Source organism: Petaurus breviceps, unplaced genomic scaffold (assembly GCF_028583685.1).
Source record: "Petaurus breviceps papuanus isolate PSGF00001 unplaced genomic scaffold, PetGlider_PUasm1.0 77, whole genome shotgun sequence".
Lineage (NCBI taxonomy): Eukaryota > Metazoa > Chordata > Mammalia > Diprotodontia > Petauridae > Petaurus > Petaurus breviceps.
Window position 1 is genome coordinate 22,750,235 of NW_027186492.1, and position 19,053 is coordinate 22,769,287.

At 36.8% G+C, this 19,053-nt stretch overlaps 1 protein-coding gene across 6 annotated transcripts in view; it reads right to left on the minus strand.

Moving 5' to 3' along the window:
• TC2N (tandem C2 domains, nuclear) overlaps window positions 1–19,053 on the minus strand; it is a 62,868-nt gene that overhangs the window by 34,077 nt on the left and 9,738 nt on the right. For 3 of the 6 annotated variants that reach the window (XM_069106030.1, XM_069106027.1, XM_069106026.1), the window contains exons 2-4: window positions 11,493–11,546; window positions 10,857–10,958; window positions 7,324–7,554 (exon numbers count right to left, since the gene is read on the minus strand). In XM_069106030.1, coding sequence (XP_068962131.1) covers window positions 7,324–7,554; window positions 10,857–10,902 — 277 coding nt within the window. In that variant the 5' untranslated portion in view covers window positions 10,903–10,958; window positions 11,493–11,546. Of the gene's footprint in view, window positions 1–7,323; window positions 7,555–10,856; window positions 10,959–11,492; window positions 11,550–19,053 lie in introns of all 6 variants that reach the window. The other 3 variants (XM_069106029.1, XM_069106028.1, XM_069106025.1) reach the window with 1 other exon arrangement.

Below are 19,053 nucleotides of genomic sequence, written 5' to 3' on the forward strand. Positions count from 1 at the left end.
AGAGAGAGAGAGAGAGAGAGAGAGAGAGAGTTAGTTAAATAAAGGCTTGGAGCAAAATCTAATATGCTTCAGCTAAACTAAAAAAAAAGGCAGGGATAGCAATCATGATCTTAGAAAAAGCAAAAGCAAAAATAGACCTAATCAAGGAAATAATCAAGGAAACTACATTTTGCTAAAAGGTACCACAGTACCATAAAACAAAATCAAAAGTTTTTACAGCAAGTTTCTCTGATAAAGGCCTGAGTATGTAACAGAGCCAAATTTACAAAAACAGGAGTCATTTCCCAGTTGATAAATGGTCAAAGGACATAAGGGGCAGTTAGCTGGCACAGTAGATAGAGGGCTTGGCTTGGAGTCAGAAAAATTAATCTTGCTAAGTTCAAATCTGGTCTTAGATACTTACTAGCCATGTGATCCTGAGCAAGTCACTTAACTCTGACCCAGTTTCTTCATCTGTAAAATGAGTTAGGAAATGGCAAACAACTCCAGTACCTTTTCCAAGAAAATCCCAAAAAGGAGTCACTAAGAGTCAGACACAGCTGAAAACAACTGAACAGCAAAGGACAAAAAAGGGCAATTTTCAGAAGAAATCAAAGTTATCTATATGCGTATGAAAAAATGCTCTAAATCACTGATTAGAGAAATGCAAATTAAAACAACTCTTATGTATTACCTCATACCCTATTATAAATTATAAATGGTGGAGGGGATGACAGAAAAATAGGTACACCAATGAGCTATTTGTGGAGTAGTGAACTGATTCCAACCATTCTAGAGAACAATTTGGAACTATGTCCAAAGGGCTATGAAACAGTGCATAACCTTTGACCCAGCAATACCACTACTAGGTCTATATCCCAAAGAGATAAAAGGAAAAGGAAAAGGACTTATATGTCCAAAATATTTATAGAAGCTCTTTTTGTGGTGGCAAAGAATTGGACATTGAAGGAGTGTTCATCAACTGGCAAATGACAGAACAAAGTTGTGGTATATCATTGTGATGGAGTACTCTGTGCTATAAGAAATGATGAGGGAGGTGGTTTCAGAAAAATATGGCAAGACCTATATGAACTGATATGAAATAAAGGGAGAAGAACCAGAAAATCATTGTGCACAGTAACAGTAATGTTATAACAATGATCAGCTATGAAAAGACTTGGCTACTCTGATCAATACAATGATCCAAGGCCATTTCAAAGATCTCATGATAAAAAAATTCTATCCCTCTGCAGAAACAGAACTAATGAATTCTGAGTGCAAATTGAAGTATAATTTTCTCACTTTTTTATTGTTCTTCCTTTAAAAAATGCATGGCTAATATGGAAATATGTTTTGCTGATTTCACAAGTATAGCTGATACCCTGCTTGCTTTCTCAGTCAGTGAGAGAGGGGGGACAGATGGAGGGAGAGAATTTGAAACTAACAATTGAAAAAGAAAATGTTAAAAATAAATAACAAATTTAATGAAAAAGAAAATAACTTAAATCTCCTTTAAGGTATATAGTACAGTATCTTTAACTGTTGTAGCTGCAAAGGGAACCCAGTCTCTTTTAAAGAAGGTACTCTGGGGTGGAGCCAAGATGGCAAAGTAGAAGCAGGACCTCCCCGCTGCCCCTGCTTCCACCTTCCCCAATCCATATAAAAAGGGGACTCTAAACAAACTTTGGAGCTGCAGAACCCACAAAATGACACAGAGAAGCTAACCTCCCGCTGAGAACAGCCTGGCAGGCCCACAGGAATTGGCCAGCACAGTGATCTGGGAGCCAAGCCCAGCCCCACACCCAGGCTTTAGCCCCAGGGAAGGCCTGACCATCCGTCAGCTGGAGGGACCCCAGATCAGCAGCAGCTGTGGCTGTTTCTAGATTTATCAACACACAGATGCCAAGGACAAATTGAGGGGTCAGTGCAGTCTGGACTTTGGGACCAGTAAGTGGGAGTGCATGGCTTTTGCCTGCAGGGAGAGAAGCCGCTGAGGCACCCGCACAGCCAGCCAGTGCCACGTGGCAGCTTCAGCTCCTGGCCTGCAGAGTGTAGGGGAACCAAGCACCAGTCTGAGAGGTAATCGCTCTTGCTTTAACCTTCTTGGATCTGGATTGCAGTCTAGGGTGGAGGCCCTGGGGTGTATGCTCAGCTTTCCAGAGCGCGTGGAGACCTCAGAGAGGGCACCAATCTAACGCCTCCAGCAACTGAGAAAACCCTAGTGTTTGGGACAAAAGCTCCCCTGTCTACTGGCAGAGTCTTACTGTGGCAAAAAGCCCAGAGATCAAGTGACTGAGGGGCAACATGACCAGGCAAAGGAAACAAAGCAGACAGAAGGTTCCAACATTACACTCCTATTTTGGGGACAAAAAGGAGCAAAGCATGAAACAGGAGGGAGACAGTGAAGTCAGAACACCTGCACCAAAAGCTTCAAAGGAAAATACGAGCTGGTTATAGGCCATAGAGGACCTGAAGAAGCAGATAAGAGAAGTGGAGGAAAAATTGGGAAGAGAAATAAGAACGAAGCAAGAAAATTATGAAATGAGAGTCAACGGCCTGACTGAAGAAAATAACACTTTAAAAAACAGACTGACTCAAATGGCAAAAGAGGCTCAAAAAGGCAATGAGGAGAAGAATGCCTTAAAAAGCTGAATTTTCCAGATGGAAAAAGAATCTCAAAAGCTCAATGAGGAGAATCATGGTTTCAGAATTAGACTGGAGCAAATGGAAGCTAATGACTTTATGAGAAATCAAGATGCTGTTAAACAGATCCGAACAAATGAAAGAATAGAAGGCAAGGTGAAATATCTCATGGGAAAAACCACTGACCTGGAAAATAGATACAGGAGAGATAATTTAAAAATTATTGGACTACGTGAAAGCCATGATCAAAGTAAGAACCTAGAAATCATCCTCCAGGAAGTTCTCAAAGAAAACTGCCCTGATGTTTTAGAATCAGAGGGAAAAATAGAGGTTGAAAGAATCTACCAATCACCTCCTGAAAAAGATCCCAAAAAGAAAACTCCTAGGAATATTCCAGGTTCTAGAATTCCCAGATTAAGGAGAGAATATTACAAGCAGCCAGGAAGAAACAATTTGAATATTGTGGAAACACAATCAGGATAACCCAGTATCTGGCAGCTTCTACACTGAGGGATCAAAGGTCTTGGAATATGATATTCCGGAGGGCAAAGGAGCTAGGATTAAAACCAAGAGTCACCTACCCAGCAAAACTGAGTATCATGTTTCAGGGGAAAATATGGTCATTCAGTGGAATAGAGAACTTTCAAGCATTCTTGCTGAAAAAACCAGAGTTGAACAGAAAATTTGGAATTCAGATTCAAGAAGCAAGAGAAGCATGAGAAGGTAAACAGGGAAAAGAAATTATAAGGAACTTATCAAAGTTGAACTATTAACATTCTTACATGGAAAAACAATAATTGTAACTTATGAAACTTTTCTCAGTAATTGAAGGGAATAGAAATGTATGTATATATATGTATACATATATATACATATATGTGTATATATATATGTCTATATAGAAGGGCATATGGACATATGTGAATGTGTGTATATATGTTTATAGGTATATATACATAGAGGGCACAGGACCAATTTAACAGGAAGGGATGATACTTAAAAGGTGAAATTAAGAGGTGACAGAGGAATATAATGAGAGGAGATGGGGAGAGACAGAATGGAGCAAACTCTCTCATACAGAAGAGGCAAGGGGAAATGGTTACAATGGAGGGAAAGAATAGAAAGGCAAAAGGAAATGGGTCAACCTTATTCCCATTGAATTTGGCTTGAGGAGGGAATGAAGTACATACTAAATAGGGTATCTCACCCTCCAGGAGAGTAGGGGGGGAAGGGGATGAAAGGGGGGATGATGGAAGGGAGGGCAGGCTGGGGGCGAGGGAAGTTGGAAGCACCCACTTTTGAAAAGGGATGGGATCAAAGTAGAGAATAGAACAAGTGGGAGGTGGGATAGGAGGCAGGGAAATATAGTCAGTCTTTTACAATATATCTACTATGTTATTGTTTTGTATTAGCTACACATGTACATCCTATACTGAACTGCTTATCTTCCCAGTAAGGGTGGATGACAAGGGAAGAAGGGAATGAATCTGGAATTCAAAGTTTTAAAATCAAATATTCAAATATGTATGTATTTGTGTGTGTGTGTGTGTGTGTGTGTGTGTGTGTGTGTGTGTGTGTGTGTACTATTATCAATACTATTTTACATGTAATTGGGAAATAAGATATACCGGCACTGGGGCATAGAGATCCACTGGAAAAGTCGAAAGGGGTATGGGAGAAAATATGGGAGAGAGCAGATTGGAGGAGGGGATATCCTGTGGGACGGCTATTTTGGGGGGGTGGGTAGGGGAAAAACGGGGAGAAAATTTGTAACTCAAAATCTGTCAGAAATGAATGGTGTAAATCAGAAGTTAATAAAGCATTTGAAAAAAATAAAATAAAAACTGGAACAGTGAAGGTGATGAGCAGTCTAGGTGTGTTGGAGGCAAACATCCCCAAAGTTCTCCAGGGCGTCTTCAGGACTCTGATTGTACATTTGTTCTTTTTTTAATAGTCACTCCAAATACCATCTAATGCATTGTGAGAGTTACAAGCCTCTGTGAAGGCTGTCAAGGAGTAATGTAATATATCCAGATGGGGAGGGGGGAGGGGCAGGCACTAGTATTGCTTTAAATGTAAATTATGTAATCCTTAAAAAAATAAAACAAAAAAAAAGAAGGTAGTCTGTATCAGAGAACAGATATTAGAGAGATGATTTGTAGAAACAATTGAATGCAAATTTTATGAGGAAAAACCAAAATGATACTTTTGTGTGAAAAGAAGAATGTAAATACAGATGTTTAAAAATACCTAATGGGAAAAATTTATTATTAGAGGGAAAGGTACCCTTGAATAGGCTTCACACATAAATCTGATTATATTAGGAGATTATATCACCACAAGACCGTCTTTTCTTGTTTCACCAATAAAATCAAAACGTACCCAAAAGGAACCTTCTAGAGGTCAGCAAGAATGGTACAAAGACCAAGCACAGGCTATCCCTCTTACTAACCACTAACCCAAGCAGAATGACTATACTGCATGTAAGAAAATGAGATTATAGAATCACACTGTGTCCCACGAAGGGAACTGAGATTATGATTGGGGGAATAGTAGATTTATATCTCTCTTCTCACTCATAGTGCTTCTTAAACTGTGGGTCACAATCCACAGTTTATAGAAGTGCTGAAGGGGTCATGAGTGGGCAAAGTTTGACAAGCCTGCTCTAAAGCACAAGCACAGTGAGTGGAATAACAACCGATATGATTTAAATTGTTATTTTTTTCTTTCTCTTTGTTTTCCTCAAGCCCACATAGCTGAATTTCAGTAAGATAAATGAAAAAATATATGATGCAACTCCACTGTACTGAGCCAAAGAATACAGTGGAGGAGGAAAGAGATTGGAAGTGAAGCTTAGGAATTAAAAAGCAAGTTATTCTGATCTCCCCTCTTTTAAATACAAATTGAAAAAACAACATAGTGGACTTTATCTTACAAAAGTAAGACTACAAATGTAGACCACTTTAAGCTTCCTCATTTTTCTTTTTTCCTGTGTGTTCCAGAAGCAGCCAGATTATCGTAAAGGCTAATAACATGACTCTTTTACGTAAATGCTGCTGCTTATCAGTAAAATATTTACATAAAGTACTTGACATCTCTCTAATATTTAACAGCCTGAGTTAAGAAAGAAAAAAAGAAAGACTCAAAATAGGTAGCAAAGCTAAGCAATTGGGTTGGATTGGCTAATAAAATAGGAGACCCTGACTTTGGGATACTAGTAAACTGCACTGGGCTGACAACTTCATAAAGAATGCTTGTAGAACTTTCTGTTACAGTGTAAGATGATCCTTAATTACTTGTAAATTTAAATAAATAAATGTGATAATTAGTTAATTATCATAAATTTCATGACCCAGAGAAAAGAGGGAGAAAAAAACCTTAGGAACCAACATTTTTCATAAGTAGAAAACTCCTAGTGTGGAAATTACCTTCACCAATGCAGATCAGCAATTCACTAGTAACTTAAAGTTTTACAAAGTTGTCTGAGGCAATGAGAGGTTAAGCATCTTGCTGATGGGAACACAATTAACTGTCAGAGGCAGAACTGGAACCCAAATCTTCCTGAGTCCAAGGATGCTCCTCTATCTTCTATGCCACATTACCTCTTATCATAGCAGTCATAGTTTCAATATAATTCATTTATATAAGTATCTACTATATGCAAAAGGTAGTGATAGAAATAAAGACTAACATGGTCACTGACTTCAAGAAGTTTATGATCTATTGAACCTTGATCCAAATAGCAAGATGAAATGTATAGGAGAGCTACTCAAGCATAATGACCCACTGAGCTCCATATGATAATTTTCAGACATTTGAAAGTTGAAAGCAAAATCAGACCATGTGGGTAGGGGTGGAAGGATAGGGGGTTAAAATAGTTATCTGAAAATATTGATTCTGAGCTCTCAATTTACTTCATTCTAAAACACCACAAATTCCTTGGGTAAGAGACTAGTAATGAGACAGTTAACTATCCAAAATGGCAAAGAGAGAAAAAAAGAACTAAGGATACAATCTTAGTGGGTTCAGCAATATTTAGACAAACTTCAGCATACATTTCTAAATTGTTTTCTTCCATTCACTTACAAATCTAGCTTCCTCCTATAAGCTACTGCTAAAATCACTACTGTCAAACTTACTAATATCCACAGGATTCCAAGATTGGTAGAGCAAAATATAGATTGATATCAGGATACATTATTATGTGTAGTATAGGAGGCCATGTGAGAATAAGATGGCACACTAAACATTTTCTTCAAATCTCACAACTTCTCAAACCTCTCCAAAACAGAAATTATGCACCAAAAATAAAGCTACTTCAGATGTTTCCATGGTGTAAGACATCAAGAATCCTAAAGAAGTTTAAGAAAAAACTCAAAACCCAGGAACTGACACTCCCAGGCAGACAGTAGGAGGGGAAAAGAATGGAGTACAGTAGAGTGGAAATAGCACTGGCTTTGTAGTCATACAACCCATGTTCAAATCCCACTTCTAAAGTTCACAATCTGTGTGACTAGAGAAGTGACAACCTCTGTGGGTCTTAGTTTCCTCACATGTAAAATAAGCCGGTTGAACTAGATAACCCTTGAGGATCTTACCGGTTCTAGATCTATGATCCTAGGAATGCAAAAAAATAATAGCAATATCAACACTTAAATATTACACATGTGGACATTTAACCTGTGGCATTTTACCATTTACCTTGAAGTTCTTCCATATGTGAGGGAGTTGCTTGAGTCTTGGGTTGAATATAAGATAATTTAAATCTGGGCACAATAAAGGGTACTTCTTTTCCATCAGATGGAATTTTGGAAAGGAGATATTCCTCAGTCCAGCCAACCTGACGTTTAACAGACACTGAAGACACTGGAGGTAGACATGTAACATTTTGTCCTTCTGGGGTGGCTGCTTTCACATCTTTTTCTGGGGAAGCTGTATGCAAATAATAATGATGATAATAAAAAGAAAACATATGAAATATACATGTATTTACATAATAATTAATAATAATAGAACATTATGTAGAAGGTATAAGGCATACCAGATAGAGTGCTAAGTTTAGAGATGGGAAAACCTGGGTTCAAATTTCACCTCTGATACAAGCTATGGGACCCCAGGTGAGGCATTTAACCTGTCTGTTGTACCAGCTTCATACAACTTCCTAAATACATACTAAATACTAAATCTATAGGAAGTAGAGAAATTCCCCCATGTTGAATCGTAGATCTTCCACGTATTACCAAAATCCAAAAAGTTCAATACAGAAATAATCTACCTTTCCTCCAGCTCCCACTATCCCTCACTACTTTTCCTTTGTTTAGTTTTTTTTACATTCCTTTTTGCCAATCTGCTCATCCTCACTAGAAGACCTATGGGTATTGCTATCATACATTTTAGATTTTCCCTCAAATAACCCCAACTTAAAATATTCCATTCCATTTATAAATAGAAGAGGATGGATCTATGTCAGATCATGTATCCCAATTCCTGGTTCAGGAAAAATGATCACCTTAACCATGATAAGGTAACCTTATCTATCCTTAAAAGAACTGGAAGAGAAATTTTATAATTGAAGGAATTCCCTTTTTAAGTCTCATATCTGCTATAAATTTCCTCCTTTATTGATTCTTGGAGGGATAAAAATTTGCCTCTCTTTGTGTCAATTACATACTATTGTAGGGCAATCTGCAACATCTAGCTATACATCCTAATTTTCTTTTCCCACTAATCCTATAATAAAGTCTGCCTGAGAAGCAAAATTATGAATTTTAAAGCTTCCACTTTAGGGGCTGCAAGTTTAATGAATCAAAACTATTTATGTGGCAGTCAAAATAAGATAATACAATCATAGACTACAACAAAAGAGGCATATTCACCAGGACTAGAAAGGTAATAGTCACCTTGTCCTCTGACCTGCACTGAATTCAATTCTATTGATAGAAAGAAGATAATCCAGTAGAGAGCAAGGAGAATGGTAAAAGGCCCCAAAATCAGAACCTATGAAGGGTACTTGAAGGAATTGGGGATGTTTAACCCAGAAAAGAAATGATAGTTTTCTCCAAATATTTAAGGGATTGCTATACGGAAGAAGAATCATACTACAAAAAGTACTTAAGTGCTTATTGACTGACTTATTGTTACACATTAGATTTGTTATGCATATGTACAACTAAGATCTAGGAACAGTGGATGGAAGTTGAAAAGAGGTAGCTTTGACTCTCATTTAATTAAAAAAAAAAACTTCTTAAAATTAGAGCTATACAAAAGTAGAATGGGCAGCCCCAAGATGTAGCAGGATGCTTTTCAGTGGAGATCTTCAAGCAAAGTGGGGATGACCATTTGTTAGATGTTTTAAAGCAGCTAAGGTGGTATGGTGGGTAGAATGATGATCTTGGAGTCCTAAGTTCAAATCCTGCCTCAGACATTATCAGTGTAACCTTAGGCAAGTCATTTAACCTTTGTTTGCCTCCGTTTCTTCATCTATGAAATAAGGATAATAATAGCACCTACCTCCCAGGGTTGTTATTAGGAATTGGCAAATCTTAGAACACTACAAAAATGGTACTATTATTAATATGTTCTATAGCTACAGGTTCAATTAGATAGCCTCTCAGGTCCCTTCAAGGTCTAAAATTCACTGAGTAGGAAATGAAAAGGAAGAGGCAACTGTGAATTCATCCACTCTTTTGGAGAAGTTTGTGAGTCAAGAAAATCCTAATATTCAATAGCCCCTTTAAAAAAAAAAGTCTTCCCTTATTTAGAACCATTAGCAACATGTATTTCCTAAAATAACTTTAGATGATTTTACAAGAGTTCCACCAACATCTGTTTTGCTTTTTTGAGTAAAGGATCAATATTCCAAATCACTAATAATAAGAGAAATGCAGATTAAAACCACACCCACATTTCACTTCACACCCAGAAAATAAGCACTGAGTAAAAATAACAATGGCAACAGGCAAAGTTGGAGGGACTATATGGAAGGTTAGACACACTAATGCATTGTTGATGGGGCTTTGAAATGATACAAAAATTTTGAAAAACAATTTGGAAATATACATATATTCAAAGTGGCCAAAAATGTCCATACCCTGAATAAGAAATGATGTGTGTATGAAAAGTGTGTGATGAATACAAAAAGCACTGAAACATCTATATGAACAGATACAGACAGAAGTAAGCAGAGTCAAGAAAACAATTTACACATTAACTAAACAGTACAAATGGAAAGAGCTGCATACCAAAAAAAAAAAAAAAACTAAATGTTATAACGTTATAAAGATTAAGTAGGAGCTAAATGAAGAGATATGAGAAAATATTCCAACCTTCCCTTTTGTGGATATGGGAGGTCCTCAAGTATTATAAAATGTACATGTTTGGGAACTTTTTCAGTGTATTGATCAGTTGTACTGATTTTTTTTTCTCTAAAAAACACTTTTTTAATCATAGGTGATGGTTCTCTGACAGGACGAAAGGGGAGCAATGTTCAGGATAAAGCTAATGATGAAAGAAACAGAAAATATCAAGAAAAACTTATTTTTAAAAATAAAAGTTTCCACCACTGCAAAAAGTTTCAGAATAGATTTAGATTAAAAGGAAAAAAAATACATAAAATATATAAATGCCAATTTTGTATGACTGATAATGACTAAGATTATAAATTAATTAGACATTTCTAACCTAACCACTCAAAAACATTTTCCCAGAGGGAAAAATATTTACTACATGTGGTATACTATGCATAAAGATACAGTAACTTGAAATAAATGAGAACCTAAGACTCCTTTCTTCTTGATTCCCTGCCTAAAAAGAACCCAAGGATAGGGTATGCATTTTTACAAATCAAGAATTGGGATACTTTGAGAAAGTAAATGACATTAGGTTTCTCAACCCAGCCCACAAAAGCTTTTTAAACTATAAAGACTATGTAAAGTACGCAGTATGCATTGTAGACACAATTTATGACATTGTTTCTATGGAAAAATCCTTCCACACAGTAACTAGGGACACAAGGAACAGAGCTTTTCTACTAGCCATGTTAACTGTCAAGGTGATTTCTTTGATATTCATGTCATCTCTATCCTTAAGAGTCAAGTGTTTAAAAGTCAGGACTACCTTAGTTTACCAATAATATTAGTATTTAGAATTATATACCAATTAGTGGTAGTAACAATTAATATTTAGCTTAATAATAATAATTGTAACAGTATCACAGCTATGCTTTTTCATCTCACCATAGAAACAGCCTCTGCAGCAGCTTTTTAAAAATTCTGTTGCCATAACTTTTAATATCCAATATCATAGCAATAAAAACAAGGTTCCAAATGCAAATTTATCTGTTGGCAGAAATCAAAAAGAAACCAAAATGACATTAATTAATCAATCCATCAACAAGTATTTATTAAATGACAATTATGTGCTAAAGACTATGCTGGGCAATGGGTATACAAATACAAAGTATGAAACAGTCCTGACCTGCAATGAGTTTACATTCTAATGAGGGAAGACAGAAAGTATACATAAAAATACATAAAGACTATTACTGAAAAAGCCTTATCTCTATTTTGGAAGCATGGTGAATATTTTGAGCTCAATACCTTCAAAGGAGTGTAACAGCACTCTCTCTGGGTCCCTTATGTAATTTCATAAGCTTTTCCTCCTAATAAATTATTGATAGTTTCACTTACTGCAAGTCATCAAAATGTTATCTTAATATTAAAACTGAAAACTATAATGGGAAAAACTCTTGACTTCCTCATTCTTTAAAGCTATTTGAACCTTAATCCATTCCCAGAATCCCCTTGACAGAACTATGTGGAAATGGCCCCCTTTTCCTACACAATATCATAGATCCCAGACATAAAACCTACCAGAGAGAAGGACCAATGCTTCCTTTTCTTGATCTTAAGTCAATTCTGCCCATTCTGCTAAAGAAAAATAAGTATTTGTAAAGCTCATTGACAAATAAGACACAATGACAGTTGAAGAGAAGTATAATTACTTTGTCATTTGCTAGGAGTAGACTATTTTTCAGATCAGTCACTGCCAGTTCTTTTTTCCTTCCCTCTGCTGCCTACCTTTTACTTGTTGATGTTTTCATTAACTAGTTGGTTAAAATACCTAAAACAGGTTTCCTCTAGTACAAAGAAAATTATTTCACCAATATATGGTAGCAAACCAAGCTTTTTCCTAGCAGACACAGCTGTGGTTTATCTGTTGAGTCAGACTACTACTGGGATCCTCCCTCCCAGAATAATTTATATCCTTTTCCTGTTCCTTTACCCAACAAAATATATGCCACTATCTATCCTCCAAATTATTTCTAAACTTCAAATTTTTTGCAAAGTATTAGATGATCACCAGTTCAGTCCCAGCTCTGACACATACTCATGTCATAACTCTATGTAGAGGCACACCAAGACTGTAAATGGCAGAGAAGGTACCAATCTGCACTGACAGAAGGGGTTTCATTGTGGGGTTGCCTATATGAATTAAATTACAAGTCTAGTCTCTAACTTGACAACGGAGTTAGATCTTAGGTAAGGATTAAATTCTAAAGTTATCACATAAAGTGAAAATAGCATGAAGCCAAAGCTCATTAAATTCACTGATCTCTTTCTTATCAGAAAGAACTTTCTTCTGGTGAGAGCTCAGTTTTGGCAGAAGGTGTAAGCAAAGCACAGAGGTCAACAATTCTTTTTTTTTCAAGGGAAGGAGGGTTAATATGTTTTCTTCAGTAGTTCACGTTATCCATTATAACTTAATGCCCTTTTAGTCATCACAAATACCTTCACAAATTTTAATTAGCAAGAAATGTCATACTTTATCTGAATGGAAGTTTAGAAGAGAAATTTTCCCCTACAATTCAATAACCACATTCAGGAGGATGAAGATTGTCTTCCCAACTCTAAAAACAAACATACACACCCGTCCCCTCTGTCCTGGAGGCAAGTAAGGAAACAGCAAGTTGGTTTCCTCCCCATAGCAACCAGGTGTGCCACTTCCTTGTTTAGCATTCCCTCTTTTTCCCCTCCCCGAAAAAGTCTAGAGGCTACAGAAATAAGAGAAACCCACAGAGTCCTTAGAGTTATATATAAGCAATATATGTCTGTATACCAGGGCTGAGGGAGAAAGTGAAGAAAAAGAAAAGTTAAGGGACCAAGAACACAGAAAGCCCCAAGAACTGAGTGCTCACTCAGGTAGGCTTAACCCAACAGCTGGCAAGAAAAACAGAGCAGCCACTGAGTTGATGAGTCATTGTCCAGAGACAGCCATCACTCTAAGTGAACAGAAATAGATGAATCCAAGTAAACTGAATGACACCACAATGTTGCAACATATTTTGACTTAATGAAACCTCTCTCCTCTACCTCAACGACCACCCCTCCCTGAAAAATCCTTTTGATACTGAGATTGTATGATACTGACATGATGGATTCAGAGCTTGTCTCAGTCAGGAAGCCTTGGGTCCAAGGCCTACTCCTGAAACATATCAGTTGGGTAAGTGATTTAATTTTTGTTGCCCTAGGCAACTATCTAACACTCAAGTTCTACAGAAGGTGTTAATCTGCACTGATATGACTTCCCCAGCAAGTATTCCCTTAACCAATGATATCATGGAGGGGAGCTGGGAGTGGGGATCTCAGTATACATTTGCTTTTGAAAATTAAAATTAATTTGATTTTGAACATTTTTTGAAGAATCTATTTGAAACAGAGATGAATCCCAAGTTCCTCAAAACATGGATTAACTTTTTTAAATTATGTTTTCAAGAAAATGTTAAAATTTAATTACAACAAAACCAAAGAAATCATGTTTACTTAATTCAATATTACCATATCTGGCTTTCCAGACTATTTTGATTAAAGGTACCCTTGGTATTTATTTACTGACTCCCTTATCCCCTCAATCTCAAAGGAAAACTACAGCCTTAAAACCTCAAAAAGAAGAGACCTAAGTAATTTCAAAAAAAAAACAAACTGTTCCAAAAGTTATCAAAGAGCTTTTGATTGCCAAATCCAATAGCCTTTTCTCAGTGTTCATCCTTCTTGAACTTTATGCAACATTTAACACTTTTGATTATCCCTTCTCCCTAGAACAAGAGGTTCTTAACTTGGAATCTATAAAGTTTTCTTTATAAGTTTTTATGCCTGTATTTCAATATAATTATAATCCTATTTCTTTTATGCTTTTAAAAACATTATTCTGAGAAGGAGTGCAAAGGCTTCAACAGACTGCCAAAGGAGGTCCATGACATAAGAAAAAAAGGTCAGGACCCACATGTGCAAAAATATTTACAGCAGCTCTCTTTGTGGTGGCCAAGAACTGGAAATTGAGGGGATGCCCATCAATTGGGGAATGGCTAAACAAGTAGCAGTATACGAATATAATGGAATACTATTGGGCTATAAGAAAAGATGAACAAGCAGACTTCAGAGAAGCCTGGAAAAGACTTACATGAACTGATGCTGAGTGAGGGGAGCAGAACCAGGTGAACACTGTAAAACAACCCCAAAGGACACATGGTGGAAAATGTTAGCCACATCCAGAGAAAGAACTATGGAGTTGGAATGCAGAGAAGCAGACTATTTTCTTTTTTGTTTTGTTTTATTTTGGCTTTTTTTCTTTCTCATGGTTTTTCCCATTCATTCTAATTCTTCTATGCAACATGACTAATGTGAAAATGTGTTTAATAGGAATGTATGTGTAGAGCCTATATCATATTACAAGCCACCTTGGGTAAGGAGGGGGGAGAGAAAGGAGGGGAAATTTTAAAATTATGGAAGTGAATGTTGCAAAATAAAAATAAAAATCAGGGGCGGCTGGGTGGCACAGTGAATAGAGCACAAGTCCTGGAGTCAGGAGGACCTGAGTTCAAATCCTGTCTCGGACACTTAATACTTACTAACCATGTGACCTTGGGCAAGTCATTTAATCACAATTGCCCTGCCTTCCCCCCTCCAAAATGCAAAAAATAAAAATAAATTTAAAAAACAAAAAAAAAAGGTTAAGAAACTATCTATATGATCTCTTCTCCATAGGTTATTGTGACACAGCTCTTTCAAAGTTCTCCTTCTATTTGTCTGACTACTCATTGGTTGTATAAACTGGATCATTCCTGCCTCACTATGTGTGGGGTATACTCCCAGGGCTCTGTCCTTGACCTTCTTCTCTTCCCTCTCTATACTTTTATTTCGGTGAACTTGTCAAATTCCACAGTTTAGCTATCACCTCTCTCTCTCTCTGTGTCTCTCTCTCTTTCTCCCTCCCTCATTCCCTCCACATGCATACATATATGTGAGTATATATGTCTATGTATGTTTGTATATCCAGCCCATCTTTTTTCTAAACTTCACTCCCACATCACCGACTGTCTACTGGCCATCTCCAACTATTTCAAAGTCAACAAGTTGTTCTTTTTTAATCATTAGCTTTCTGCCAAAAGCCTCTCTTCTTACATGCCCTATCTCTTTTGATTCACCATCATGTTTCTATTAATCTAAGTTCAAAACCTCAACTTTTCTCTCTCCATCAATCTTCACATCCAATATTTATCAAGTCTTTTTGATTCTCCACAATGCATCTCATGAGATATGTTTGAGGTATGCATGTCCCCAGGTCATTAGCTCAGAAGGTCTGTGATAGCTCCTCCAGCTATCATTGGTTTTCTAAGATTTTCTAAGTTTTTATTACTTCCCTAAAAGCTCCACCAATTCTTCTAACCTTTCTCATGCCGTAAACTATAAACCACACAGATATTTCTTAAATGATTCTCAGTTTTAGTTTTTCTTACACTCTAAAATATCCTTAATTATCTTAAGTGGCAACATGAAAAATCTTCTCCCCAGACTCCAATTTTATTAACTTTAATTTGAAAGCAAATAGATGCAATGGCTAACTTTTTAGGGAGTAAAAAAAAAAAAGAACACACAAGAAGAAACAAAAGCAAACAAAAATTGTTCAGAATCACTGGTCTATGCATAAGAAATGGAAGCACCAATGGGCAAATTGGGTCTCAAAACAAAGAAGCAATGGCTTTACCTGAAGCATCCACACTGTTCAAACCAAAGAAAGTCACTAGGCTAACAGTATCATCGAAATGCTAACAAGGAAAAACTTCATCAACCATCTGATGTCTCAATGCCAACAAATCAAATTTATAATATGCACATATTATATACATATATTCATATTGGCTACCATTATTTCCTCTAAAGAATGTTTTTGTAACAGAACAGGCATGAGGGCATTCTATACAAAGCATGGAAATGGGAATTGCAAAGTCATGTATGGGCAACAGCAAAAACAACAACAAAAAAAACAGTTTGGTTAAAATAGAGAGTAGGTAAAGGAGAATAAAGTGCAGTACACCTGGAAACATAAGTTGGAGTCAGACAGTGGAGGGTTTTAAAAGCCTCATCAAGAAGATTATATTTTATCCTGGAGGTAATAATGAGTCACCAGAGCTTCTTGAGCAAGGGGCTCATATGGATGTTAATTTGACAGCTGTGTAGATTAACTGGTGAGAAAAGAGACAAATTGGCCGGCTATTTCAATAATCCAGACAAGAAGTGATGATGGACCTGAACATTTGAATGGAGAAAGGAAAGCAAATGTTAAGTAGGTGCACAATCAATAAAACTTTAGTTTTCTTCTGCTGACTCATGTGTTCACAAATAAAATTGCCAGAAAAATTAAGAAAACATTATTAAGTATTAAAAGCCTTGACAAAACTGAAAAGCAAGGGCTTCAAAAGGGCAAAGTCTATTTCGCTTATTAAAAAGATGCATCTGAGAATGAAATTTGGATTTCTGGACCACCCCTTATCGAGCTCTTGGTCAGGAATGGAATGCACCTAACCAGATCTAATAAAATTATATCTGCCTAAGAGTCTTGAAAATTTAATCAAAAAGACTCTAAACTTAGAGGAAGGAAGAATGAACAAATTGCCAAAGTATGCCCAACAAATCAGATAACAAAGTGTGTACCTACAATGCAGAAAAGGAGATAGAAAGAGAGAGGCAGAGAGACAGAGAGAATGTGTGTCCAGGAAATTCCCAGAAGACAAGAAAGAAACCAGCAATAAAAACACTGACTTAAAATGTCCATATGCAAATGCATAAGGAGATATATGCAAATGTATAAGGAGATATAGATAGATATATGTATGTATATGAATAATATGGAAGGTGAATTAGAGACCCTTATTCAGTAAAGTACATTTGACTGCATAAGGATTACTGATAACATGGGATGGGATCTACAAATGGAATATAGTTACAGGAGGGCATATCTTATTCAAACAGAAAGGGCACATGTAAGGAAGAGGGTAAGAATTGTGCCATTTTATGGACACTTTGCTCATGTGAAGAAATTTGGGAAGCAGATAAAACCAGGCTTTGGTGTATGGTCGGCTCACCACATGGAGGTGTGGGAGATACCAACCACCTGTTCCTAGGAGAAAACATTTCTGTATTCTCCTACCATGAGTGGGAAAAGATTCTCTTCATTGACTGTGTAATCAGACCTGACTATATCTTCAAATATAGTTGATGGGGGCTTAAGATATTCTCTCTCATATTGGTAGTGTCCAGGAATGCAATCTTATTTACCCACAGCATTAACCCTGTTCACTAAGTTGGGTGAAGGGAAAGTCTACCTTCCCTTTTTCCTCCTTTTAGACCTATGGCCCTGAGAAACAGAACTGGAGTTTTGGTCTTATTTGTTCTTTTCGGTTCTAGGTGTAGGGATTAGAGTACTGAACCTTGGAGTCAAGATTCCAGGCCAGATGTTGCAACCAGCTCAGCAGGGAAAGCCATAAGGACTGTGAAATTGGTGGGATTAATGCTGAGAACTGAGTTGAACTATGAATTCTAATGCTCCTCCCCAGATACCAAGTGAGGAGAGGAATTATACTGCAGGTATGGAGGGAGGAAGGAAATGTTATCCTTGTTACACTCTTGTAGTAAATATTCTTTTGTAAAAAGTTAATCTATTAAGTGATTTAATAGAACTGAGGTACTTAGCCTCCTAAAATTGAAGGAATATAATTGGTTGAATCTTGAGCCAGTGGCAGAAACTAAGTTTTCTTAGTTTCTGCCAAACACCTAAGGGTACTAGAAAACCCCAGGGGGAAGATAAATGTAACATACCTGAACTTCTGGAAACAGGGGCCAACATCACTGTTACACATGGTATAGAGCAGTGTTGTCACAGTGGTGTCAAACTCAGATAGAAATGGGGTTACTAAATCCTATATAATGATGCCTGCAAGTCGTATCAGCTTAGAAAACCACATACTAATATTTTCTATGTTCTATTGTATTTTTATTTTGTTAAATACTTCCTAATTATATTTTAACCTGACTCCACAGAGGTTTTGTGTTTCACACTTCTGGTATAGAATACTGGAGTAAAGATGAAAAGGGAAGAAACAAAAACAATATCATAGCTGGACAATATTAAAGACCACCTGGAGAAAAAGAGGAAAAAGATGATGAGTTCGAGAAGCAGATCACAAACCTGGCACAAAGAAATTACATAATGATTGCAGATTTTAATTATCTACAAATCTGCTGCTTTTACTTCTACTAAAAGTATTTTATTATTGTTCAGTTTTGTTCAACTCATCATGACCCCATTTGAGGATTTTCTTGGCAATGATACTGATCTGCCATTTCCTTCTCCAGCTTATTTTACAAATGCAGAAACTGAGGCAAACGGGGTTAAATGACTTGCCCAGGGTCACACAGCTAGGAAATGTCTTAAGCCAGATTTGAACTCAGGAAGATGAGTCTTCCTGACTCCACTTGCATACCTAGCTGCCCCTTTTATCCATGTATTTTCGTTTTTTTCTGTGCTATTCAACTTCTTTGAAATTCTGATGCTTTATCAAAGTTTTAGTCTTTTCTGAACAGTTGATTTTCATAACCTTGCATTTCCTAATTCCAACTGTCTAAAAATGGAATGGACTGTCTTGGAAAGTACAAAAGTCACTATCACTGGACGGTCTTAAAGCAAAGACTGGGTAAGAGATACAGTAGAATCAGATATGTTTCAAGTTTAGATTGTACCAAATGACTTGAGTATCCCCTGCCTCTCAGATTCCCTACTTTTGTCATTTCAATACTGTATAGAACTTGAAGTATAAGTTAATATTTTTTCTCTTCTCTTCTCACCATTTTATGCTTAATTGTCTGGGGATAGTGAGAGAGATACACAATACAGATAATCTGTGACTGGCAGCAATTGAATCTAGTTCACCCTTACTTGAGACCTCTCTATCTACTTAAACCAGGAGCTCTCATGACTCTTCTGATGCATTTATGCTAATTTATGCTATGTTTTTCTATGTTCTTATCACCCCTAAAAGACTCCACTATCTTGTAGCCCCACCACAAGCATGGACAGGAAGTGTGTTACAGATGGGGC